Source organism: Xyrauchen texanus, chromosome 4 (assembly GCF_025860055.1).
Source record: "Xyrauchen texanus isolate HMW12.3.18 chromosome 4, RBS_HiC_50CHRs, whole genome shotgun sequence".
Classification (NCBI taxonomy): Eukaryota; Metazoa; Chordata; class Actinopteri; order Cypriniformes; family Catostomidae; genus Xyrauchen; species Xyrauchen texanus.
Window position 1 is genome coordinate 13,889,818 of NC_068279.1, and position 26,207 is coordinate 13,916,024.

Consider the following 26,207-nt stretch of genomic DNA (forward strand, 5'->3'; position numbering starts at 1 on the left):
TCTGCCAGGAATGTTGTCTGGTCCAGCAGCCTTCCGTGGGTTGACTCTACGTAGAGTTTTCCTCACATCCGCCGTGGTAAGACAGAGCACCTGGTCATTGGGAGGAGGGGTGGTTTTCCTCGCACCACCTCGTTCTGCACTTCAAACCGAGTGTAGAAGTCGTTCAGCGCATCTGGAAGGGAGGCATCTTTGTCACAGGCAACCTGTAGTTGGTGATGGACTGGATGCCCTGCCACATGCGCCGTGTGTCGCTGCTGTGTCGATGTAGTAACACTAGGATTCCCTATACGAAATGCCACAACTAGCTGAACTGTGTTACGTGGATTGCCAGTGCAGGTAGCAAGTGCACCTGGCCCCAACATAACCTCCCCCAATGCCCCACAAGTGTTGTATGTTCCCCCGCAACCCGGGGTCAAGACAACTGCTCATAATGAGGTAAGGCCTTGCCAGCCATGGCCTCTTCTCTTCTTTTTTCTCCCCAGAAAATGGAAAATCCTTCAACTGGGGCATGTCAGGGGGGTGTCCTATCCCAAGGGGAAAGACACCACAGAGACCACACCCTGCCCGAAGGGGAGGTAACATGTGGAAATACGTCACATGGGCTTACCGTCCAGCAGTATCGCATTTGGAGGAAGTCCCTGTGGTAGGTTCTACCCGGAGGAGATGGAGCTCTACAAACACGGTGACCGGTGGCAGAGGGAGCTCTGCCCAAAGAAGACACAGGTTTACATATTCGCATTGTCCAGTGAGGATCAGCCGGAGGCATCAGTTCCTTCAGTGCACTATTCAGAGCGGTCCGGATGAAAACCACCAGAGCGGTCTGGATAGTGCACAAAATTCGCTAGTTCTAAGAACTCACAGACATGATCCTCAATTGGACAGTCCCCTTGTTTGAGAAGCAGAATTTGGACAGCTGCTAAATCCATGTTTGGTCAGTTCTTCTGTCAGGTGTGGTTGCTGAGATGAGATAGGAGACATAGGATCAAGGGCTGCCTCTGCAACTTTTGTAATGACGTGAGGCGACAGGGATAGACCGAAGCGGAGGAGCTTGTACTGATACGACCGGCCCTCAAAAAGGGTGAACCTCAAAAAGGGTCTGTGCAGAGGTAAACCAGTAGCCTCCACAAATAAACCAGGTTTTCCATGGTTGGAATACATGTTCCAGCCAGCGGTTTGCAGAAAGCCACAATTGGGTGTAAAATAACCAACAAAAGTCCCAGATTTGTCCAGAATTTAGCCATCGTGTTTATAAATAAGAAAAGCTAAAAACACTTAATACAAAACAAAAACTCTTAAAAACACAAATGCAAAAGCAAACAAACACACACAGAGCCTGCGTCACGAGTTGCACATGCAGCGTTGCGCCCCGACTTCCATATACAAAATGTTTGATGATAAAAAAGCAGCAGATCTTAGTAAATGTTTTTTATATTGCAATCAATAAAATGATCATAGCTCTGTCCTCACTCCCACCCTAAAAATGCTGACCTGGAGCTTCTGCCCTGAAACTGCTGCTGCTGTGGAGCTGCAACTGGAATATTGTAAGACACTCATTCACAAGAGTTTTTAAGGAATTAATGTTTGTAATTATTTTAAAATAATGTGGTGACATCTGGAGAGACAGATGACGGCCGGAGAGACGGCAACCCGGGGTGGAGAGGGTTGGCAGCCCAAACCACTTCTTCCGTAAGGAAGAACCCAATAGCAAGCTACTAAACCTACAAAAGAAAAATACCCCCAGGGGTGCCCGAGAGGGGGGGGAGGATGAGCACCCCAACAGGACGGACTCAAGGACAACGACACAGAACAAAGGAATTATGACATCGACAATTCAGTGCATCTGCGGTAGGATCTGCAAGAACGAGAGGGGTTTAAAAATTCATCAAGGCAGAATGAAATGCTTGACAGCGGCAACGACGACACAACGCACAGAAGCGACTTCTGGTAAGACGCAGGAGGAGCCAGGCCCGGAGGCAACCCACAGTGCCCAGAGCCTCCTAGTGTCGCCAATATCTGCTGTCAGCAGCTCACATGCCACTATAACCCAAAAGTCAGAATCTCCCGACAACATACATGGCCTCAGAAGCCAGCTAGCTGCAGCCATAACAACTGGCTGTGCCCCTGCGGTCCAACCAAAGATCCAGTGGCCCAAATCCCACAAGAGAGTTGAGTGGCAACAATTTGATGAAGATGTAAGCCAGGTCCTGGAAGTGACAGCTAAGGGTGACGTGGACCATCGATTGAGAGCGATGACCACCCTCATAGTGAATATCGCAGCTGAGCGATTTGGAACTGAGGCACCCAAGCCTGCTCCATCTGCATATGCTCCAAGCCACAGAGTAAAGAAAATTCAGTGCCTCAGGGACGAACTCAGGCTGCTAAAGAGGCAATACAAAGTAGCGGGGGAAGTCAAGAGAGCCGGCCTAGCGGACCTGAGAGCAATCCTAAGAAAACAACTGTTAACCTTACGGAGGGCAGAGTTCCACAGAAGGAGGCGAAAGGAGAGAGCCAGGAAGAGGGCAGCATTCTTGGCCAACCCATTTAAGTTGACCAAGCAGCTCCTTGGCCAAAAGAGGGCTGGCCGCCTTACTTGCTCCAAGGATGCCATAAACGACCACCTCAAGGCCACCTATAGTGACTCCATCAGAGAACAAGCGCTGGGTCCAAGCAATGCGCTGATAACACCACCAGAGCCTTCATTAGACTTCGACCTGAAGGAGCCCCGCCTAAGGGAAGTGGTGAGGAGAGCAAGATCAAGCTCAGCACCAGGCCCAAGTGGAGTGCCCTACAAGGTGTACAAGAACTGCCCAAAGCTATTACATCGGCTTTGGAGGGCTCTGAAGGTTATCTGGAGGAGAGGGAAGATCACCCAGCCATGGAGGTATGCGGAAGGAGTGTGCATACCAAAAGAGGAGAAGTCTGAGAACATCAACCAGTTCCGGGTCATCTCCTTGCACAGTGTGGAGAGCAAAATCTTCTTCAGCATCGTGGCCAAGAGGCTCTCCAACTTCCTGTTGAGCAATAAGTACATCGACACGTCTGTGCAAAAGGGAGGAATACCAGGAGTTCCTGGTTGTCTGGAACACACGGGCGTGGTAACCCAGCTTATCAGGGAAGCAAGAGAAGGCAGAGGGGACCTGGCTGTACTGTGGCTAGACCTCACCAACGCCTATGGCTCAATACCACACAAGCTGGTGGAGGTTGCACTGGAGAAACACCATGTACCCAGCTAACATCTGACTGGCACCAGCTGGAGGTGGGGATAATCACTGGCTGTACCATCTCAGTGACCCTCTTTGCACTGGCAATGAACATGCTGGTCAAGGCAGCTGAAACAGAGTGCAGAGGCCCCCTCAGCAAGGCTGGAGTAAGGCAACCTCCCATAAGAGCATTCATGGACGACTTCACAGTGACAACTACGGCGGTACCAGGAGCTAGGTGGATCCTCCAGGTGTTGGAGAGACTCATGTCATGGGCACGCATGAGCTTCAAACCTGCAAAGTCCAGGTCTCTGGTCCTAAAGAAGGGGAAGGTTACAGACAAATTCCGTTTCAGACTGGGAGAACACCAGATCCCGTCAGTTACTGAGAGACCAGTGAAGAGCCTTGGGAAGGTCTTCAACTGCAGCCTGAATGACAGAGACTCCATCAAGGCAACCAGTGCTGACCTAGAGGGATGGCTGAGAACAGTGGATAAGTCTGGGCTCCCTGGAAGATTCAAGGTCTGGGTCTACCAGCATGAAATCCTCCCAAGAATCCTCTGGCCTCTGCTTATCTATGAGGTCCCCATGACAGTGGTGGAAGGTTTTGAGCAGAAGGTGAGCAGCTATCTACGCAGATGGCTGGGCCTGCCGCGTAGCCTGAGTAACATCGGGCTATATGGGAACACCAACAAGCTCAGGCTCCCTTTTAGCTCAGTCAGGGAGGAGTTCATCGTTGCACGGACACGAGAACACCTGCAGTACTCTGGATCCAGATATACCAAAGTGTCCGGCGCAGGGATTGTTGTGAGGACAGGGAGGAAGTGGAGGGCAGCCGAGGCTGTCCAGCAGGCAGAGGCACGGCTGAAGCACAAGGCAATCCTTGGAACAGTGGCGCAAGGCAGAGCCGGACTCGGGAGTCTAACAGCGACCCGATATGACTCTGCTAGTGGAAAGGAGAGGCAGAGGCTGGTACAGGAGGAGGTGCGAGCTTCAGTTGAGGAAGAGCGAACCAGCAGAGCAGTGGCCATGCAGCAGCAAGGCGCCTGGATGAAGTGGGAGCAGGCGATGGAGCGGAGTGTCACCTGGAAGGAAATCTGGAAGTGGAACCCCCAGAGAATCAAGTTCTTGATTCAGGGGGTCTATGACGTCCTCCCAAGTCCATCCAACCTGTGCACATGGGGCAAAATAGAAACACCTGCATGCCCTCTTTGTTCCAAAATAGGAACATTAGACCACATCCTGAGCAGCTGCTCCAAGGCGCTGGGTGAGGGCCGGTATCGATGGAGGCACGACCAGGTCCTCAAATCCATCGCTGAAGCAATCAGCAAGGGAATCAAGGACAGCCGATACACCCAAGCTTCAGCCAAGACAATTCACTTCATCAAGGAAGGACAAAAGCCAGAGAAAACATCAAAAAACTGCTCTGTAGGTTTGCTCTCCATGGCTCAAGACTGGGTGATGACAGTCGATCTGGAAAGGCAGCTGAAAATCCCAACACACATCACCCAGTCCAAATTGAGACCTGACATCATCTTGGTCTCTGAGGCCACCAAACATCTGATCTTGTTAGAGCTGACAGTGCCCTGGGAGGAGAGGATGGAGGAAGCTCAAGAGAGAAAAAGGGAGAAATACCAAGAACTGGTGGAGGATTGTCGGAGGAACGGTTGGAGGACCAGGTGTATGCCAGTAGAGGTGGGCAGTAGGGGATTTGCTAGTTACTCCCTGAGCAAGTCCTACGGTACCCTGGGCATAAAAGGTGCTAATCAAAGAAGAGCCATAGGCAACAACGTGGAGGCAGCAGAAAAAGCATCCAGATGGCCCTGGTTAAAGAGGGGAGAGCAGTGGGGGCAGTAGAATGCCACTTGGACACAGGCCGGGGCCTGATCAGCCTCGGTCGGGTCGCCTGGATGAGGGTGTCTGTTGTAAGACCCGAAACACCCAGTGACTCCTGGAAACAACACTGATGATGTGTCCAAGGTTGTGCATCAGTAGATGTTTCTGTAAACTACAGAAGACATGTTGTGGTCAATGATCTTGTTATATATATATATATATATATATATATATATATATATATATATATTTATATTTAGTCTCTTTAAAAATTAATCTTTGCAAATAAATAAATAAATAATACATGGTCTGCACTTATTTAGCAATAATTTATCCTTAGCAGTATTCAAAGCACTTTGCATTGCGTCACATTCACACACCAATAACGGCAGAGCTGCCATGCAAGGCGCTAGCCTGCCAATGGGAGCAACTTGGGGTTCAGTGTCTTGTCCAAGGACACTTCGGCATGTGGAGTCATGTGGGCTGGGAATCGAACCACCAACCCTGCAATTTGTGGACAACCTGCTCTACCACCTGAGCCACAGCCACCCCATAAATTCCGGGTTCAATACAAGTTCAGCTCAATCAACAGCTTTTGTGGCATAATATTGATTACCACAAAAATGTATTTTGACTGGCCCTTCCTTTTCCTTGAAAGGCAAAAATCAAGGTTATAGTGAGGCACTTACAATGGAAGTGAATGGGGCCAATTCGAACATTTTAAAATACTCACTGTATCAAAAGTATGGCTACAAGACATTTTTCTGTGTTAAGTTATTGCCAATTTTACAACTTCATTGCCATGATGATGTAATATCAACAAACCCTAAAATTACTGTAAAAATGACAATTTAAATAACTTTACAGCTCAAATAATACACAAGTTTTATTAGAAGAATTACGTGTGTTTTTATAAAATTATAAGCTTCGCATTTCTGGCCATAACCCCTCCAAAATTGGCCCGATTCAATTCCATTGTAAGAGCCTCAGTGTAACCTTGATTTTTGCTCTTTTTAAAGAAAAGGAGGGACGAGTCGAAATTAATTTTTGTGGCAATCAACAGAATGTCACAAAACCTGTCAATTGAGTTTAACTTGTATAGAACCTGGAATATTTCTTATATGTGTTACTTGATTCACATCATTTTGTAGAAGACATTGATTTCCACAGGAGAGTATGATTGATAAACATGTCAGTACCAGACTGTTTGATTTTAGGATTGTTAATTGTTATCAAAATTGTCACATGTTTGCTGATAAAATCATGTTTTGTTCATGTTCAGAGGTGCCGTGCTGTGTGTTTCTTGATGACTTTCACATATACAAATATATATATATATATATATATATATATATATATATATATATATATATATATATTATGCAATAAAGCAGGAGAGATGATATAACGAGCATTCTGGGGCATCCTAACACCCTCTTTAACTTGAACATATCAGAATGACACGGTCATGATCCAGGGATAAGAGGCTGCTCTCAAAGCATTTATGGGAGATTTTGTAACAATTAAAAAAACTAATGCAACTCCCATACAAGATAACCACAAAGATCCAAAATACCAAATCTTCTCATATAAAAGACATCCAAAACACGACGACAAAAGCAGCATTTTTGACTCAATCTCCAATGTCAAAAATGAAAAAAAATATCTCACTCCTGGAGATAGAAGTTGTTGAACTGAAAGAATTAATGATGTCCCACCTGAAAGAAACCCAGCTAGCAAAAAGTCGTCTATTAGACATTGAATAGACGTAAATCTTCAACCATGGATTCCATGATTCAACCGTGGATTGTATATATATATTTTATTACGGAATATGTAAATGTCTTTAAATTTATTTGAGATAATAATAAACATGGTTTGGTAGTTTGTTTTCTCCGTTGTTTTAGCATGTAGCCTATAACAATTATCCTAGCTGTCTTAGATTATCAGTTGAACATCTTAGATGATCAGTTGAAAACACGTAGTCAAACAGTCCAGCCGAAACTACTTAGTTGAAATCATGTCGTAAACCAGTCCAAGGCGGACCGACTTATTTTCAACCATATTTCAACGTTGAAAAACGGTAATTGTTTACTGGGAAACAACATGCAGAAGCTTACTTGAACTGACTTGTTGTATTTAATACAAGAGATTGAAGACTTAAAGAGAAACAAAGAACAAATGACACAAGTCACAACTCTCCACAAGTTCAGCAAACTAAAGAAGAGGGACCAATCAAACACTGAAAAACTCAAAGTTAAAACTCTATATTCCATATGTTAGATTATTCCGTTGTCTACGTATTTCCCCCCAGAGGTAAATGGAATAAATTAAGCAACAGACAAAATTAATTACACATTTGAAAAATTGGCCATTTTATCTAACACTAGAAAACCAAACAAACTTAAAACAAATCAACGAAAAATAAAAAATGCTGTCTGGTTCGATGATGAATGTAAATGTCTTAGAAAAGAACTAAGACCACTTGCCAACAAAAAAATAAAGAACCAGCCAATCAGATGGCAACTCACAATTCTCTTACTTAACTGCCCGAAAAAGTACAAAAGACTATACACAACAAAAGAGAGAACTATTTTAAATTTAGATCTATAAAAAAATGTCAGATCTGAATCTGAAACACCACTGCAAAATGCCAAAATGTGGAATTCTTACTTTAAAAAAAACTATATAAAAAATATTAACCAACCAGTCCCAAAAAATATATAATGGGAAATCTTGAATATTTCATGAAAACAATAAAAAACTATCAAAAACCTTTGGATACATATATAATGCTGTCAAAAATAAAATAACATGTCTGTTGAGTTTGTCAGTTGGTTTAGTATGTTTTGTTATATTCTCTCCCATATATCTTGCAGGCATGGCCGGCATGCATGATCAGTCAATGATCAGCAATCATTGATTGTTCCCAGGGGAACGCTGATCACACTAATTAGCATGCCGAGCAACACCTGTTCCCCTCTAATTCTCTCCCTTCTTAAGCCCTTCGTGTTCTCAGTGTCTTTACTGAATTGTTGTTTGGTGTGAATTAAATAACCTCACTCTCTCTGTCTAGTTGACCCGTCTTGTGTATCTGTTGGTTGCTCACATGTCGGGTGTGTGGTTGCCTTCCAGTTTGCTGCGTGTCAGCCGGGTTTCCAAGGAGGATACCTAGTCTTTGCCTGTGTGTCGGGAGCTAGATCGCCCTACCCTGCTGAGTGTTGTTCTGCACCTCACTTAGCTTCAATGGAGTGTTCCACAATGCACACACTCATTCTACGAACACACACTTCACAGGTTGCCCTTTGTGCGGCCATGCACATTCTTCTCAAAGATCTCTTCCTGCTGCTGCTGCTGCCGGTTTGGGATCCTTGACATCCACAACTCAGTGAATACTTCTATATATTGTAAATAAACCCTTTGAACTATTCCTCTGCCCTTGGGTTTGTCTGTCTTGCTATCGTATTAAGAAAGCATTTGGACAAGATGCATTAGTAATGAAATTCTTAAATACAGCAGCCACAACATCTTTTAAGCTCTAGTCAAATTATTTAATTTGGTTTTATGGTCTGGCATCTTCTCTGAGATTTGGTCTGAAGGACTGATCGTTCCTATATACAAAAAAGGAGATACATTTGACCCCAATAATTATTGTGGTATTTGTGTGGGCAGTGCCCTAGGGAAGTTATTCTGCAGTATAATAAATATTGGTATAGTCACATTCCTTACATAACATAAAATCCTAAATAAATCACAAACTGGCTTTTTACCAAAACATCAGGTCACATCTACTCTCTATACCCTAATAGACAAAAACATCAAGGGCAAACAGGAAAATGTTTGCATGCTTTGCAGATTTAAAAAGCATTTGACTCCATTTGGGATGTTGGTTTAATTTACAAACTCCTACAAATCAGCATTAGTGGGAAAACATTTTATATTATACAATCCATATAGACAAAGAGTAAAAATGGGAAATCAGAGAAGTATATTCTTCCAGCAGGGTTGTGAATTGAGACAGGGATGCAGTCTGAGTCTGACTCTATTAAACATCTATATAAATTATCTTGCAGAAGCTCTTGATCGGTCCAGCTTCCCTGGCCTCACTCTACACTACACTGAAGTGAAGTGCCCGCTGTATGCAGATGATCTTCTGGTGCTATCACCTACAGCGGAGAGGTTCTCACCCTGCACCCTATTGTCACGACTTGGCAGTGCCAGTCAACCTGGATAAAACCAGAGTTATGTTGTTCCAGAAAAAGACCAGATCTCAGGGAAACCGATTCCAGTTCACTTACAGAGGAATGAATAAATAATTCTATAATAAAACTAATACTAAAATATGGATGTGAAATATGGGGACCCATTACAAATTTTCACCATTGGGATAAAACGTCAACAGACAAAAATAGGATTTGAAAAAAATATTTTATGTGCATATTGAAGCACCTCAAATAGTGCCTGTAAGGCTGAATTAGGTCTGTACCCCTTAAGCATTGACATTCAGAAAAGAGTCGTATAATTCTGGTACCACCTCAAACTGTCTGATCCAGAATCTATCAAATATAAAGCCCTCCTCGCCAATGAAAACCCTGCTGTATCACACCCTGTGAATATTCTCACTCTGAAACGTGTTAAAGCAAATTTGATATCCACTCCAATTACAAATCTAAACGTATTAATGAAATTCACAAAAGATGAAAACATGATCACGATGAAACTTTAAAAACTGAATTTGAACTCCACAACAAACTTCAATGCTATTCAGCCCTAAACAGAACTACCAAATTACTTACCAATTAAACAATTTAAAGAAAGAAAGATTCTGTCTAAACATAGACTAAGTGACCATGATCTAGAGATAGATCGAGGAAGACATAAGAGGTCCTGGTTACCGAAAGAGCAGAGGTTATGAAGATAGTGTGATACAAACTAAATAGAAGATGAGATACACTTCCTTTTTATTTGCTGTCACAGTCTGTCTCCCTCATGTTTCCTAGGACGCTTATTTTGAAGTGTTTCCCCTGGGCTACGTTACCCAGTATGCTCTGCCCTCATCACTGCCATCTGTTCCTTATTGTTCTCACCTGTTTTCCATTCCCTCATTAGGCCATGTATGTATAAATACCCTAGTTTAGTTCCTCCTTTGTCAGTTCTTGTTTGTTTTGAGTTTGTTTTGCTATCATTTTTATTAAAGCCAGCAAATAGATCCTACGTCTCCTGTCTCATCTCAGCAACCACGCCTGACATTTGCCCAAAGTACCAGACTGTCAGAGAAACATTCTTTAACCAATTTGAAACATTTCATCATTAATTCCATAAACTCTGATACAGAGTAACTCCAATATGTACTTGGAGAAGATGAAAACAAAACCACACTAGCTGCTAAAACATGTGTCTGATATTCACAATATAAGAAATACTTAAGTCACATGTAATATATTAGTATTTACAGATTTCCCTCTTCTTTTTTCACTTTTACTTATTGTATTATTGCAATTTTTTTTAATTATATTTATTTGATTTGAATTATGGGGACACTAGAATTGTACTCATAAACCACATAGCATAATACCTTTGTAATTACCAGTTTTTAACCTAAAAAATGTTTTTGTAAACTGCACACACACACACACACACCATCTGCTGTACTGAAGTTTCAGTGCAGTATTCCGATTAGCGACGACAGCAGAATAGTGTATTTTGTGGCGTATGTGTTTTGAGTCATGAATAAATCAGCTGGGGAGAGAGCCAACTAAGTAAATAAAACACAATGGTTTATTTGCTATTATTGTGAGGAATACATAAGTGAAATTCTGTCCTATATCAATAGATAAAATTAGGATTTGAAGTTTTGAGCTCCAGGCTCATAACATTTGCGCAGGACTGAAATTCAGCATCAGAATGATCAACAACAAAAAAAAAGAGAGTGATTTTTACTCCTAACAAAGTGCAGAATGGTACATAGGTGGTACAAAACATAGGTTCTATTAACTAGCAGGACAGTTCATCAGTTAAAAAGTATGGTGGTGGTACAATGGTGCAGTGATGCTATCAGAAGGTAATACCATGGTACTTGGTATTACTATGTGTCTTTCTCTGCGCTAATTTGTGCTTTTGTCTTCCAGGATGAAGGGGAAAAGGAAGAGCACTAAGGTAGACAATTGCAATAATAGCAACAGTACAAGATTGGCCCTACAAACCCACCAATACCCATGTGTGTGCATGCTGCCTGGGATGAGTGCCAAGGTTGTTATGGGAGAAAGAGACTGAAAGCTTATGTAATAACCCTCTCTTCTGGGTACAGAGACACATCACAGTGCTCTGTCCTCCGTGCCAGTGAAAGAATCATCAACTTGCACACACAAGCCATAGAAATAGGTCACATTTAAATTTGGCCGCAGTACAGTTCTGATCTTAAGCCAAAACTAGTGGACCTCAAGCAACAGACCTTTAATATAGCCCCACAGTTTTCACTTTGTGTTGAGTGAGCATTCAGTAAACCAGCCAATTGTTTCATTCAGACAAATTGGTGATAATGTCAACATGACTATCAAAAATTTATGTTTTGAAGCACTGAGTAGGCAATAAATAAACTCTGATTAATGCAGCTTTACCCTCTGTAATGAAATATTGCCATTGCACAGCAACCCTGTGTATGCATCCTGCAGTGATGCAATGGAATGCTGAACGCTGATTGGTTGAGGTCAGGATGAGGGAAGTAAACAGAGGGGAGGGATCCAGGCTGGAAGAGCTTGACAGACTCAGTTAAAGTCAATAGGCTTCAAAGTTTGTGTGAAGTTCAGCTATGACAAGGGGCCTTTAATTAAAAGCAAGCTTTTTGAATTTTGACTTTCTGTTATTCATCTATGTCAGCGAATTGCTTTAAACACTGTAACTAACCTGCATTACTAAGGTTTCATATGTTCATGTTTTCAGTAGAAGTAGCCTACACACATTATTAAACAAAACTAAATTAAAAACAATGAAAATTCTGCCACTATTTGCCACTCATATCCAAACCAAAACACAAGAGGAACAGTTTAATTAATATGCCTGTTGTACAGCAGAATATTATAATGAGTGCCCCCCAGAGGAGTGGCGGAATAGCAAAGAACAGATGGGAAAGCTTTTTACATGTGTAAACCTGGCCAGCACTGGTGTCTAAATTAATTTAGTGATTGATGGAGCAAAAGACAAGACATGAAAGCGCTTTGTACAGAGATTCCATGCAGAATGTGGATAGACACACTGGAATTTTATACTTTGTAACTAAAATATCAACACATCAGATTCAGAAAGAGCTTTATTGCCAAGTATGCTTCCACATACAAGGAATTTTTCTTGGTGACAGAAGCTTCCAGTACATAAACAATACAACAACAAGACAGAGATGAAAGCAAATCAAAATATAAGTATATATAGAAATACACAGTAATAAAATATACATACAGTATGTACAAATACAAATCTGTTATATACAGTGCAAGGGAATGTAATGCAGACGAGGTAGGATATGTTAAATAAGATAACTGACTAGGCTGTGTATCGCACGCAATTATAGTATAGTTTTAACTGTTCATGAGATCAATAGTCTGAGGGAAAAAACTGTTCTTGTGCCTGATGGTTATGGTGCTCAGTGCTCTGTAGCGTCAGCCAGAAGGCAACAGTTCAAAAATATAATGGGCTGGGTGAGTGGGGTCCAAAGTGATTTTACCAGCCCTTTTCCTCACTCTGGAAGTGTATAGATCTTGAAGGGAGGGCAAGGAGCAACCAATAATCCACTCAGCAGTCCGAACTGTCCTTTGTTGTCTTCTGATGTCCGATTTCGTAGTTGAACCAAACTAGACAGTTAATGAAGTGCAGAGGACAGACATAATGACTGCTGAATAGAACTGGATTAGCAGTGCCTGTGGCAGGTTGAAATTTCGCAATTGGTGAAGAAATTACAACTTCTGCTGTGCCTTTTCCACAATGGAGTCAATGTGGGTCTCCCATTTCAGGACCTGTGTGATGGTAGTGCCCAGGAACCTGAATGACTCCACTTCAATGTTGGGACGTTCTTCCTAAATTCCACAATCACCTCCACTGTTTTGAGCATGTTGAGCTCCAGGTTGTAATGACTGCACCAGTGAGCCAGCCTTTCAACCTACCTTCTGTATGCAGACTCATTGTCATCTTAGATGAGAAAGATGACAGTAGTGTCATCTGCAAACTTCAGGAGCTTGACAGAGGGGTCTTTGGTGTGCAGTCGTTGGTATACAGGGAGAAGAGTAGTGGGGAGAGCACACATCCCTGGGGGGCACCAGTGCTGATCATACATGTGCTGAAGTGAATTTCCCCAGTCTCACTAGCTGCTGCCTGTCCATCAGAAAGCCAGTGATCCACTTACAGATAGACGTGGGAACAGACAGCTGAGTTCATTTATTCCATAGGAGAGCTGGGATAATGGTGTTGAAAGCCGAACTGAAGTGACAAAAAGGATCCTTGCAGATGTACCTGGTCTGTCCAGATATGATTCAATCCCATGTTGACTCCATCATTGACAGACCTGTTTGCTCTATAAGCAAATTGAAGGGAATCTAGAAAGGGTTCAGTGATATCCTACAGTGAGTACGTAGTCATTAAGTCCTTTGATCTTGGGTTTCTTTTGGACAGGGATGACAGTGGAATGTTTGAAGCAGCAGGGAACATCACACTGCTCCAGTGATCAGTTGAAGATCTGTGTGAAGATGGGGCCAGCTAGTCAGCACAGGATTTTAGACAAGTGGATGAAACACCTTCTGGGCCCTGTGCTTACCTTGTCATTTGTTTCCAAAAGCCCTGGCACACCTCCTCTTTACAGATCTTAAGTGCAGGTTGAGTAGCACTGTAGACTCAAATCTACAGTAAAACACATTCAGTCATCAGTCAGTGGTTTGTTCCCTACAGGGTTGGGGGATGGTGTCTTGAAGTTAGTAATTAGTAAAACTTTCAGGCCTCTGCACACATGGTACTAAACTAAGACAGATGGTTACATTTGTAAACTATACAGTAAGACCGTTATGATTAAGTCCTCCTGTTTGATATAATTTAATATTAATGCTAAAATAATGTATCAAAATTAAGATTATAATTTCAGCGTTGTTCTTTATATTAGTGTGTAGACCAAAAATAGTTTGGCGGGAATTACAATGAGGTAGTGAGGGATAGACACCATCTCAATAGGCTGTACAGCTGTTTAATGTGTTTTACGATCACTCTGCTGGAAAAACATTGGAAAAATGTTTCCAAGAAATTTCAGTTGATAAAAAAAAAACTCTACACAAAATTAGTTGATGAAAACTATATGAGATCGAGGAGCATTGCATATCTTATACGTTGTGTGCCATTGAAGAGATAGTCTATCCCTCACAGCCTGGTTTTCATTCCAGTCAAAAACTAAAGATTGCGCAACCTTGAATAAGGTGATTTGATCTTTAATTAGATCATTCAACCAGCAGAGGGAGACATACATGTTGTTTACAGAGACGTGTGCATGCAAATTATTGCTGATTTATTCACATGAAGCATGTGTATACTGACAAGTATAACAAAAAAGAGAAGGGGGGGCAAAGACAATCTGATACATAAATTGCTGTCAGTCAGGAATTGCCTGCACTTAATCTGTTCTTCGCTTCTCTTAACGGTGTGACGTGCAGCGGCGACAGCTTGAGACAGTTTCCATGACAACTGGAGCCTCCTTGACTTCAGAGCGGAGACCACCTGTCAGTCAAACAGAGCATTAGCACTGCTAATTAGGCAATGCCATATAGCTCAGAGAAATATACGAGTGAGACACTTCCAACCAAATTCAGAAAATGCATTGATTCTGTCTTTCCTGCCAGTACTGCATTTGAGAAAGAATTGCAGATGAATCTTCTTTGGCCTGTTACTCTTTACTCTCCAGTTAGTCTATGAGACAGGGCCAGCAGGGGACAGCCTGGTCACAGACAGTCCTAGTGTGGTCAGATGTCATACATTACTCATCCCCATCATTTAAAACTAAATTTCTCTAACCCTTTCCCTATCACTAAAATCTGAATGGTTAGAAATATTGTGTCATGATTTTGATCAAGGATCACACCCTACGTAGCAGAAATCAGTCACTGAATAACAAAACAACACTTTGGATGGTACTCAAAAAAGAACTCACAAACTTGCAATACTGATCTCTCAAAGGGTTTATTTCCAGTAAAGGAATGATTCAATCAAATTTGAGTCCTGTGTGTGAATGTGCCTACTTGACTACAGTGTGTGGGATGACATTGTGTAAGGCGTGTAATCGGGTTGATATGCGTTTTAATCCTGTTTTCAAGTATTTAAAATAAAAAATAGAAATGTTGAGAGATATTCAAACATTCTTTGCCTGTGTATATACATAAGAATTTAAAAAAAATTCCTATGCTTTTGGTTATTTCAGTGAAAATGTCTGGGTCTGGACATTCATTTTCAATCACAAATTTACCAAATACAAAAACAACATAAAAAGAACTGGAATATTCAATATCAAACAAACACTGATTTAATTGCAGGGATTCACAAATATTGTTTCATTCTTAAGAGCTAAATATAAGCACTGACTAAAAACGGTAAGTGCGTAAAGCTGAATTTGGCATTATGATGAGGGTAAATGATCGTGACTCAAGTACAACAATGAAAAACAATCACATATTGTCATTAAAGGCTTTCTGACATTATCAATAAAAGGACTCAAGACAGTACCCTTTGATTATAAACTACACAGATCACATTTACTGAAGACTTTGAGCCATACTTGACAGACTGTATGCTGAAATTTATCAGGATATGCAAATATCCATATATGGCTGATAACTGGATCACATACAGTAGAAATCAGAATTTTACATACAACTTAGCCAATTATATTTAAACTAAGTTTTTCCACAATTCCTGACATTTTATCATAAAATATTCCCTGTCTAAGGTCCGTTAGGATTACTACATTATTTTAAGAATGTGAAATGTCAGATTAATGGTAGAGAGAATTATTTATTTCAGCTTTTATTTCTTTCATCACATTCCCAGTGGGTCAGAAGTTTACATACACTTTGTTAGTATTTGGTAGCATTGCCTTTAAATTGTTTAACTTGGGTCACACGTTTTGGGTAGCCTTCCACAAGCTTCTCACAATAAGTTGCTGGAATTTTGGCCCATTCCTCCAGACAGAACTGGTGTAAATGAGCCAAGTTTGTAGGCCTCCTTGCTCGCACACGTTTTACGGTTTTGCCCACAAATTTTTGGATATCAGGGCTTTGTAATGTCCACTCCAATACCTTGACTTTGTTGTCCTTAAGCCATTTTGCCACAACTTTGGAGGTATGCTTGAGGTCATTGTCCACTTGGAAGACCCATTTACGACCCGGCTTTAGCTTCCTGGCTGATGTCTTAAGATGTTGCTTCAATATATCCACTAAATTTCCTTCCTCACAGTACCATATATTTTGTGAAGTGCACCAGTCCCTCCTGCAGCAAAGCACATGATGCTGCCACCCCCATGCTTCACAGTTGGGATGATTCTTCGGTTTGAAAGCCTCACCATTTTTACTCAAAACATAACGTTGGTCATTATGGCCAAACAGTAAAATTTTTGTTTCATCAGACCAGAGGACATTTCTCCAAAAAGTAAGATCTTTGCCCCATGTGCACTTGCAAACCATTGTCTGGCTTTTTAATGGTATTTTGGAGAAGTGGCCTCTTCCCTGCTGAGCAGCATTTCAGGTTATGTTGATATAGGACTCATTTTATGGTAGATATAGATACGTGTCTGCCTTCTTCCACCAGCATCTTCACAAGGTCCTTTGCTGTTGTTCTGGGATTAATTTGCACTTTACACCAAACTACATTCATCTCTAGGAGACAGAATGTGTCTCTCCCATGATGACATCCACAAGTACACCTCCAATTCAGTACATCTCTAATCAGATGCTAATTGGCTAATTGCCAAAAGGCTTGACCATTTTCTGGAATATTCCAAGCTGCTTAAAAGCACAGTTAACTTAGTGTATGTAACTTCTGGCCCACTGGAATTGTGATAGTTAATTAAAATTGAAACACACTGTAAACAATTTTTGGAAAAATTACTTGTGTCATGCACAAAGTAGATGTCCTAAACGATAGTTTGCTAATATGAAATCTGTGGAGTAGTTAAAAAAATTGTTTTAATGACTTCAACCTGAGTGTATGTAAACATCTGACTTCAACTGTACATCCAACTAAACACATACTGTTTTGCAGCAAAAAAAGGAAATTAAACAATGGCTACATATTTCAGCAAATCGACCCCCAAGTAATTCAAATTGGAGAAACCCAAAATGCAAAACCTTAGCCCAAAAATGAAAATTCTGTCATAATTCACTCACTCATATCTTGATTGAAGCCATTATGACTTCCTTTCTTCCGTGAAACACAAAAGGAGATGTTAGGTAGAATGTTAACTTAAGTCACAATTACTGTCAATGCATTTTTTCTTCTCCAAACAACAAAAGTGAATGGTGACTGAGGCTAACATTCTTCCTAAAACCTCCATTTCTGTTCCACCGAAGAAAAATTTGTCAGGATTTAATCAACATGCAAGTAAATGATGACAGAATTGTCAGTTCACAGGGTGAACTATCCCTTTAATGTCTCTGCTGTCCTGTTCAAGTCTTATGTAAATAGTCGACACAAGATTACTAGGGGTTTGGGCAAAAAATGTTGGCAATGCCACCAAATACTGAATATGTGACTTAATAGATTTTAGTGTTCTTTTGAGATAAAAAAAAAAAGTAAATATTAAATAAGAAAACAAATGTGTGACTAGCATCATAAGAGATTCCAAGAAGTAAACATAAAAATCTTGTAACAGCATCTTTTCAATTACAAGAAAAAAATCTATTGCTTCAGAAAAAAAATTTATGTTTTAAAGATAAAGCCAAAGTATACATCAGTTATCCGTGCTGCTGATCGGAAAATGTACTGTCTGAAGTGATGTAAATTTCGTCAGCAGTAGTCTGCACGGACTGTCTTTATGGGGCCCGGATTTTCTAGCTTAGCGGATAGTGCTCGACTATATGAATCATTAGCACATGCACCTGTCATTGACTGCCTTTAAAAGATTATCACGAAGCAGTCATAGCACACATCTGTCGAATGTGTTTGTAAAAAAGGTGAAAAAAGTATACTTTGAAAGTCAACCCGGTCATCATTTATGTCATCAACCCTTATGTGTTTCTTCCATAGAACACAAAAGTAGAAGTTAGGCAGTCACCATTCACTTTCATTTTATGCAAAGATGCTATGAAAATGAATGGTAACTGAGAATAACACACTACCTAATATCTGCATCTGTGTTCCAATAAAGCAATTAAGTCATAGAGGTCTGGAACAACATAAGTATAAGTAAATAATGACAGATATTTCATTTCTGGGTGAACTATACCTTTAACTAGGTCCTCCTCAGTAATCTAATGAATGTGCCAATGAAGCACATTTTTCATTCTTGTGCTAAAATAATTCATTCATAGGATTGTGGTCTTTTTGCAAACATAATTAAAACATATAGCGAAAAAACAAAATACCTGGGTCACTGGCAAAATATGTAAAGCAATATGGAATCTGTATATAGACAACAGATAAACACTTCCTCTTAAACTCACAGAAGCTAAAATGTAGCTTAAAATATACAAAGTATATCACAAAGGAATACTATAGCTTATCCAGCAGTAACAGCAACTACAGTGAGTGTATGGTGCAATTGTGTGATAAAATTCAGTGTCAGTAAACATCCAGCTTTGTCTTTAGTGACAAGACTTTTCTAACTGCATTATTCTTTTTATTTTGAGCAGGAGAGTAATTTGTATGTTATTTATGGTTTGGGGGGTCTAATGGTAAAGTCCCCTCATTCTCCCCACTCCTGCTCTTTATTTTAATTTCTCTCAGATTAGCGGACTGCTCAGAGCAAAGGTGGGGCACACCCTGAGTGACCCCAACAGGTCGATTCTTCCACTGAGTGCTTGTTGGGGGGTAACTGCAGGGGTAAAGCGCATCCCCTCCTCCAAACAAAATCTCCCCTTCACCATCATCTCTGAATACACCAGCCAGGTTACGATTATGACAGTTTCTCTGTAAGGGGAGATGTGAAGGTCTAATAACGGATTGGCTCACATGTGGTAACTTCAGCAGCTCTTGCTGAGGTGAGGAGCTGCTTTGCTGGGCAGATTCAAAGTCCCGCCCACAACCCCGCCTCAAACCATCCACAGTTACCCTGAAGGGTTGGCGTGATAACGCCACGTCACTGCATTCTCCAGTCCTACTCTTTGAGTCATAGGTGTAAAACTCACTAGTCTGAAACTCCAGACTGTCCGTATCAAGTGAGCGACTGCGTCGATTTAGTGCTAATGGGGCAGGGACTGGGGGAAATGGCCGACCCAAACTGAGGTGCCGTGGAAGGCTGGTGATGCCCCACACGTTACTAAGCAACAGACTTTGTTCGTAGGCATCAATGGTACGCTGGTCACACTCTGCAAAGGCATCCTGCTGCAGGTAACAGCCATCATCTTCACAGGGCTCATAAGGGGATTCCTCCTCCTCAACAAGCTCGGTCTGCTGTTCACATTCACACTCATTCTCCATGTCGACCACGTCGAATGTGACAATGGCAGGCAGGGCATTCAGACTTGGGCCAAAAGGAGAACTTGTCTCAGAGCCATCGAGACTCTCTGTGGAGTTACAGTAAAGCCGGGTGTTCTTTGTAAAATCTACCAGCGCTTGGGAAAAACAGACCATCAGCTCTTCCTGGGATTTGCTGCAGCCTCTGGTAGGCAGAAAGGCGCTTTGATCCTTGGATTTATGCAATCTGGGTAGTTCTGGAACATTTGGGCTAAGCCCTGAACTTGCATGAGATTCAAACAATGGACTACCCTGGATCTGACCCCTGCTTTGAGGCACTGGTTCTTTCACTGGTTCTGCCTGGGATCTTGGTGGTGATTGAGGATAGCGCGGATTAATAACTTCCTCTAAAGCCGTCTTACCATTGCCTGTGGTAGCACCTGAATCATCATAGAAGCAGTCATCATGGAACAGAAGTTGGTCTTTGGATGGGCTTCTAAGATTTTGGAGCTCACAGCACAGAAGGGCATGCTGAATCTTGCTCAGACGCTCCTCCTCCGTCTCCATAGCACCTGTCTCTAGGGCAGTGGATGCCAGGGTGTACAGAGGGTTGGTTGGACTCTTATTACCCTGCAAGCTTGCAGGAGGAATAGTTGGGCTGAGCAGGCGATCGTCAGGCTCAAAAAGTTCATAAAGGGCATCGCCACTGTAGCTGTCCCGTGGAAGCCTTTCCTGATATGGACGATCTCTATTCTCCTCCTCCATTCCTGGTGTGGTGGAGTCATAGTATCCCTCGTCACTGTTGGGTACAGACTCTTGACGATCACTCTGAGGGCTCAAAAGGTTAGCGGGGCTCAGGGCCATTTCTGTGATGTCCAATGGGCTGCTGCTGGTGTTTGCACGAATGGAGCTGATTTGCTGATCAGGAGTGAGTGAAGGGCTGTCTGAGCCCCTGTCCGAGGAGACGTAGCAAACTTCATCAATAGCTTCTGATTCCCATAAGCTCTGCAAGTAATCTCCTTCCATCTCTCCAGGTGTTGCCATCTCCTCCCCTCCACCTTGATACGTGACAAAACAGGAGCTCCGCTTTCCAGCATTTCGGCCACCTCTCTCACCAGACACTGTGCTTTCAGCAACGCTGACATCATCCTGGTCTGCAATGATATCTCCACAACCTGTCAGCGAATCAAAGCTCTTCAATGATGAAACATCACCAAACATTAAGTTCACACTGTCAGATGAGCAGGATACAGCAGGCAGCTCCCTATCTGGTATGTCCATATTCTGCTCAGCCAAACGGTCTAGATCAGACTCAGCAGACAAAGGTTGATGATATGTAGTCATTCCTTTCCGCCTCTCGATTTGCTTCTCTTGCCAATTCTCCTCTTCTTCTACTCTCTTCCTTTTATCCATCTCTCCTCTGCTTTTCTCAGGCACTAAAGTTACATCTTTTGTACATTCAGCAGCAGTGGCGGCCAATGGCATTATACACCCACTGCCAGCGGTTTGGTTAGGCACATCTGGTACCAACTTTTTGCCCTGACTGTCGCCATAGTTATCGCTACTATCACTGACGCTCAACAGGGCACCAGACACTGTTTTGGCACAGAGGCTTAAGGACATTTCAAGTGTCTCACGCTTTTCCAGTACAACATTTTTGTTCTTTTTGTGTCTTTTTATGCTGCTAAAGAAACCCCGAAGACCTCTCCGCTGCCGCGGAAGTGATTGGGACTTCCTGTGATCCTCCTGTGTTTTCAGTGGTTCGCTAGAGCTGCAGAACTCAAAGTCCCCTGAGGCCACTTCAGCGCTGCCTCTTTCCAGATCTTCCCAGCATGCTCTGCTCACCCCATCATATGTTTGGCTTTTTGTTACACCTGTTTTGGATGAGCCCTTTCCTTGACTTCTGCTAAGGCCACCAAAAAAGCTTGGCAGGACACAGAAGCTCTTTCGAACACCAAAAAACTTGAAACCAGTCTTGCGTATTTTCACTGAAGGTTGTGACTGAGGTTGTGGAGCATCATGGGAAACAGAGTCTGATTGTTGCCCCCCTGCTGCCCCAACATCCTCACTTCCTGTGGCAGTCTCCATGGTGACAGATGTGTCTGTGGACAGTGGCTAATGAAGCATGTTTGTCATAAATAACCCACCCAGAAGGGCAGGTTGGCACTGACTGGGACAGTGTTTATCAGACATGTTACACCTGTGTAAGAAACAGAAATTAGGACAGCATTAGAAACAAAAAAGAATGCAACAAATAACAAAAGACTGTGATATATTGTGAATGTAATAATTACATTGCTTGGCACATCCTTGAGTGCCTTGCATTGCACTTAGAATATGGTTATTACATAATATGGACTAATTTTGGAGATGCACCGATTGCAATTTTCTTGGCCGATTCTGATTTCCGATTTTTTGCAAGTGTGAACTGCCGATACCGATTTTTTACCGATACCAATGCAACATTTATTTTCATAATAAAATAAATTATTAAACATTACAATTTTCCCCAAACTGCACTAAGTTACAGGATCTTTTCTCACTTAAAGGGGTCATGACATGAGAAACCAAATTTGCCTTGATCTTTTGGTATATAAGAGGTCTTTGTATCATTAAAACGTCCTGCAAGTTTAATATTTTAAGACGTCCTCCCCATTCTAAACGAATCATTTATTTAATCAAGCTCAAAATACAGCTCGTTCTGGATTCATGGTTAGAAGTGACGTGACGGTTAGAAGTGACGTACCAGCGTTTGCATATGACCGCCTCCAGCACAAGACAACTACGCTCATTTCAGTATCGCCGTCGCCTCACAAGTGTTCAGTCGATGGACAGCGAGCTCTGACAGAGACTACTTGTGCACAGGAAAATTACGATGCCACACAGATGTGCTGTTCCTGGTTGTGGTCAAACAAAACCTCTGAATAAGCTGCCGAAAGATCCAGACGTCAGGGAAAAATGGATGCAGTTTATTTTTGCGGACGTCCCAGTCACGGCAGTGTTAACTTAAGCGTTTGTTCTGTACATTTTAAGGATGACTGTTTTGAGAACAAATCTCAATATGATGCTGGCTTTGCCAGAAAACTGTTGCTCATAGATAAGTCCGTGTCGACTATTTTGGGAACAACGACGACGCCAAACTGTAAGTAATCTATTTTCAACTTTAAACTACTTTTTAAAGCGCAATTTCATTCATTATGAATAATCACAGTGTTTTTACTTAGTTTACTTGCATATTGTTCTGGCTGGGGCGCCAATAATTGATACATAGGCACTGACGTTAGCCAATCATAACAGTGGGCGTTAACACTGAAGTCTTAAATGGAAAACGCTCCCAAAACAGACTGTTTGAATCAGAGGATGAGAAACAGGGTGGGAAAAGGTCATAAATCACTAGATTTTAAAAGTTTTTCTTAAAAAAAAATATATTAATACTATAATTGCACCTAAGGGAACATAATAATACAATAAAAAAAACCCATGTCATGACCCCTTTAAACAGCTCTCAAAATAAAGTGCTCTGTGACTGGAAAGAGGTAGAAATAACAATTAACTGCAAATGAGTTGCTTTATATAACAGATGTCATTCCCCACTGTTTTTATAAATTGACCTTTTTCTCTTGATTACTCGTCTAACAAAACAATTCCAAAGATCTGAAAAACTGAAGTGTCCAATACGCTCAACTTACGTTAGATGTCCAAATATCAGTTGTAAAACTGAGCACTGCTTCAGGAACGGCTTGTAACCATACCTGTCAACACTCCAGTTTTTCCCGGGAGTCTCCCGTTTTGTTATTTCTCCCAAAAAAATCCCGTAATTTGTATGGCCCAAACCACGTTATATGAATAATCACATCAATATATAATTCCAAGGTGGTCCAGTTGCCAGATCTTTAATTAAACGCATCCTACTCACACAATCGACACATCATACAAATTACAAATCATTTGTGACCTGGCAAGGAAAGTACCACCTACTCTGTATTGAGGAAATTTATCAGATTTCTGATCCCTCTGTCCTCAACTATGGAGAACGGCTGGTCATCCAGGGCCATGAATTCCATAATTTTCCTCGTAATTGCTTTGGTCTTTTCGCTGCTCATTCCAAGGAATGATAAGAGAGGCTGCTGACTTGTGGCTAGCTCTGAGCTCTGGCTAGCTTTAGCCGCTTTCCCTTTTTAGCTTCTTTTTTAAAATGGGCATTTTCAGCTGGGTGATGGTGTTTTAAATGTCTAATTAGGTTTGTTGTTCCGAAAGTTATTGTGGTGGTTCCCCAACGGTTTACTTTGGCCTTACAATTATTACACATTTCGAACTTTATGTATCCTTCACTCACACTGAAGATCGTCCACACCAATGACATATTTACATGCGGCTGTGACAATATTGCCTGCGCCGCTGGCAACAAAACGGACCAGCTTGGAATCGGAAAGACGTGAGGCTGACCGGCCGGTCACCGGTCCGGCCAAGCATGCGGAAAATCGGCTAATTCCGGTCCCTGGCTGGTCGATCGGTGTATCTCTAACTAATTTATTAAAATATATTTATTTATATCAATTAAATTAATTAAGTGTAATCTTTCCGCTATCAGACAGTACATATAAACAAAACAAACGAAAGCATGTACCCTAAAATGCAAACAATAACACAATTATTCTGCGTGTGATGCATAGTGATATGCACAGTGCACAGGTGTTTCACACCATAGTTGTTACTATTTGTGCAGTTCAGCATGGCTGGAACCAGGCTAGAAAATTGTATTGACCAAATAGCATCTAGGACCGAAACTGTCAGTTTTATAATGACACACATAACATAAGTTTCATTAGCTGCTAAACTGGCCCTACATTTGGTAGATACCTTAAACACCTCTTAAGCCATCTTTGCACTGCAAAGGTGACACAAAACCTGCACCTGAAGTGGCATTAAGTTGTATTTAAACTGTTTAATGCTTCTCAGAGCAGGCATAAATGCATTTACACAGCAGTTTAAATGTATCAAAAATGTAATGAGATGTTTTTTTAAATATAAATTATGAGTATAGAAATATGTAATTAATGAAAATATGAAGATATAATGTTAACTATAAGACTAAATTTAGAAGTACATTCTCTACCATTACAACAACAAGGTTTAAAGTTGCACTCATTTCCCCATTAAAAAGTTTTACTGAAAGAAAATAATTGTAATTTAGAAATGTATGCATAAAGTTGCTCACATAAGATTAGGATTAGTCATATCAGTAACGTTCCAAAGCTGTTTTACTCTACATGGTGGAGGGGTGCACTCATGGGGGCTGCCATTTTAGAATCACATGACCAGCTTGACGTTGCACATTGTCACTCTTGCATTCGTCATGGCTGATTGCGAATTTCTACAATTTCTACACTGAAAACTATTGCTTTTGAATTATGCTGCATCCAGGCCACTAGCGGTCACTGTAAGTCCAAGATGACACGAACAAAGTTACTGAGTGCTGTGCACCTTTAAGGCTATTGACGCTGCATTTCATTTACACATAACCAAAGCAGCATCAGAACTGCGTTTGATATTAGGGGCTGCAATTTTGTCAGATTTTGAGTCTTTACATTTAATTTTGAGCAGGCACAGAGCATGTTTAACTCGACAGTGTAGAGACATACTGACATTTTATAGTGTCAATTTATAAGAGCATAAGTTGTTGGTACAACACGATCACAGGTTAGACTGAAAAGATTTAACGTGCTCAGGACTTCATTAAACACACGCCCTGGGATGCGTCGCAAGTTGTATTTGATCGTAGTAACCATTGGCGCCTTGGTTTCTACGATCTACTATGCTTACGACGCTTATGGGTAACGCAACCCTGTACGCTTACAGTCTTTGTTTTTTTAGGTAATTTCCTTGGAAACTGGTGTGCATCTTGCAACAGATCGTGACAGACTCAGAGTTTGTCAAATAAATACTGAAGCAAAAAGGATCACTTACAACTCAATGTAACAGCTTAGCATTGAGATCTATACGCAAACACATACGCGTTAGTTCCGCATGGTTACATCTGCGATCAAAACAAAAGCTAACGGAACGCTACGGGCCTGATCATTCACATATATGTACAGCATAAACAAATGAAAACACAAAGTTATTTCATGCATTTAAAACAAACAAGAACCAGAGGAGCAACTGGACCCAGTACTGTATTGGGCTTACTACCAATTTAAAAAAAAAAAAAACATATCAACAGATTGCACGTAGTTGGACACCATCACTGCGCCTAAACGCGCACTAGCGCTGACGCTAACCAGCTTCATCACACACATTAATGTAACTGACGTGCAGACACAGCAGTTTTCGTGAGCTCACTCACGCCCGTTTCGAATGAAACACAAAATAATACACGGAGGTGGTAACATATGCGAGACTTACGTTATTTTATCATCTTTTGCAGTGACCAAACGTGCAGTGATCCGCTCTCTCCTCGAGCAGCGCTGCAGGAGCTCTGTAGACTGATTCATTTGTTCATTGAGCGCTGGAACGGCAGGCGGAGTTTCCATCCGACGTGCAT

At 41.6% G+C, this 26,207-nt stretch overlaps 1 protein-coding gene and 1 pseudogene across 1 annotated transcript; one reads left to right on the top strand and one right to left on the bottom strand.

The window, feature by feature from the left end:
- The first annotated feature begins 2,249 nt into the window (after positions 1-2,249).
- On the top strand, positions 2,250-5,147 carry LOC127637278 (uncharacterized; annotated as a pseudogene).
- Positions 5,148-15,083: 9,936 nt separating this feature from the next.
- Positions 15,084-26,154, bottom strand: LOC127634757 (APC membrane recruitment protein 1-like). Its single transcript, XM_052114434.1, has 2 exons — positions 26,069-26,154; positions 15,084-21,863 (listed from the first exon to the last, which is right to left on the bottom strand). The coding sequence occupies exon 2, from the start codon at positions 21,749-21,751 to the stop codon at positions 18,917-18,919; it is 2,835 nt and encodes a 944-aa protein (XP_051970394.1). The 5' UTR covers positions 21,752-21,863; positions 26,069-26,154; the 3' UTR covers positions 15,084-18,916.
- Positions 26,155-26,207: the final 53 nt, after the last annotated feature.

Excerpts from the sequence above, each read along its gene's own strand:
- LOC127634757 (XM_052114434.1), bottom strand. The coding sequence starts at position 21,751 with ATGGAGACTGCCACAGGAAGTGAGGATGTTGGGGCAGCAGGGGGGCAA.